This window comes from Acyrthosiphon pisum, chromosome X (genome assembly GCF_005508785.2).
Source record: "Acyrthosiphon pisum isolate AL4f chromosome X, pea_aphid_22Mar2018_4r6ur, whole genome shotgun sequence".
Taxonomy (NCBI): domain Eukaryota; kingdom Metazoa; phylum Arthropoda; class Insecta; order Hemiptera; family Aphididae; genus Acyrthosiphon; species Acyrthosiphon pisum.
Window position 1 is genome coordinate 72,441,329 of NC_042493.1, and position 1,373 is coordinate 72,442,701.

Here is a 1,373-nt window from a genome sequence, read left to right on the forward strand (position 1 = left end):
ATAATATTATGAATTTGTTACGTACGTATGCAAAATATGAATTAAATTTAAACTATTTGTTCATCATAGTGAACTCGAAATCCACTATGAAGAAACTGATCTGTGAACTAGAAATAAAAACACTCATAACATTATAATTATTTAAATTCTTTATATATGTATATTATTATTATTATATTTTTTTTTTCCTGTTTGTTTTTTTTTTTTTTTTTATTCTTCGAATAAGTGATTAACCGAAATAATCCGTCGAGCAATAACATCTTGTAGTATCTCCCCCACTTCTACACACACCGACCTCTCTGCGTTCGGTTGATTTATTACCGCGTGTATAAACGCCGTAACAGGTATCATTGCCCTGTTTAATATGTACGGGTTCAACGGCATACTCATTTTTCTGTTCGCTTCTCTGACATGTCGTTTAAAACATCCTACACAAATTCTATTCCGTCTTATATATTGGTGGTGAGGGCCGTTTAATAGTTCATCTCTAAGTTTTTCAATGAAATCAATTGCCTGTAGTGTTAGTGGGTACTCCGCCGACAGTGGTGTTTGATTGCTCATGGTGTATTATACGGTTTTATATATTTTGTTTTGTTATTATTATATTTTTCTTCTTATATTTATCTGAAAAATAATCAAATTATTTATTATATATATTTTTACGTTTAATTGCAATATGTATTTATTTAACATTTATTTTATTAGTATATTACGTATTATTTTGTTTTTGTACGTTTTATATTATAATTTATTTAATGTGTTTATTTATTTTTAGTTATTTACTTACTAATGTATTACGTGTTTTATTATTTTTTGTTTGTACGTTTTATATATTTTTTATATTTATCATTGGATTTGTTCGAAAAGGTAATTGGAGAGTTCACGTCTAGAAATTAATCGATCTAATTCTTCACTTATTACTATACATATCGGTATTATTGATCTAATCGGATGTGAATTACAAATTGGTAGAAGATATTCAGTTAATGGAGTCATCACTAAATCTAATGTTTCATTGTTTAACGGCAATGGCATTTTGTCATTTGCCTCTATCACGTGTTGTCTGAAACAACTTACGTATACCATATCTTCTCGTACTGACTGAATATGTGCACTATCTAGTAATTCTTCTTTTAATTCTTTAATAAAATCAATCGCGTGTAAAGGTATTGAATATTCCAAATTAACAGGTGCGTTTTCACCCATATTTATTTTAATTATTTTATTTTCGTTATCCTCTTGTCTATTTTCTGAAACATAATCATTATTATAACGTACATTAATTCTATTATTAACTATATTTTGCTTATTGCTTACTTATTACTTAATATTTATTTATTCTTTTTTTTTTTTTTAATTTATTTAATTTAATT

General features: G+C 26.3%; 1 protein-coding gene across 1 annotated transcript; it reads right to left on the reverse strand.

The window, feature by feature from the left end:
• Positions 1–166: 166 nt before the first annotated feature.
• LOC103311642 lies at positions 167–661 on the reverse strand. The gene has a single exon (XM_008191323.3). It carries the CDS (start codon positions 559–561, stop codon positions 211–213), a length of 351 nt encoding a protein of 116 aa, XP_008189545.1. The 5' UTR covers positions 562–661; the 3' UTR covers positions 167–210.
• Between the last annotated feature and the right edge of the window lie 712 nt (positions 662–1,373).

What these genes read in the sequence shown, in the direction of transcription:
- LOC103311642 (XM_008191323.3), bottom strand. Translation starts at nt 561, where the DNA reads ATGAGCAATCAAACACCACTGTCGGCGGAGTACCCACTAACACTACAG.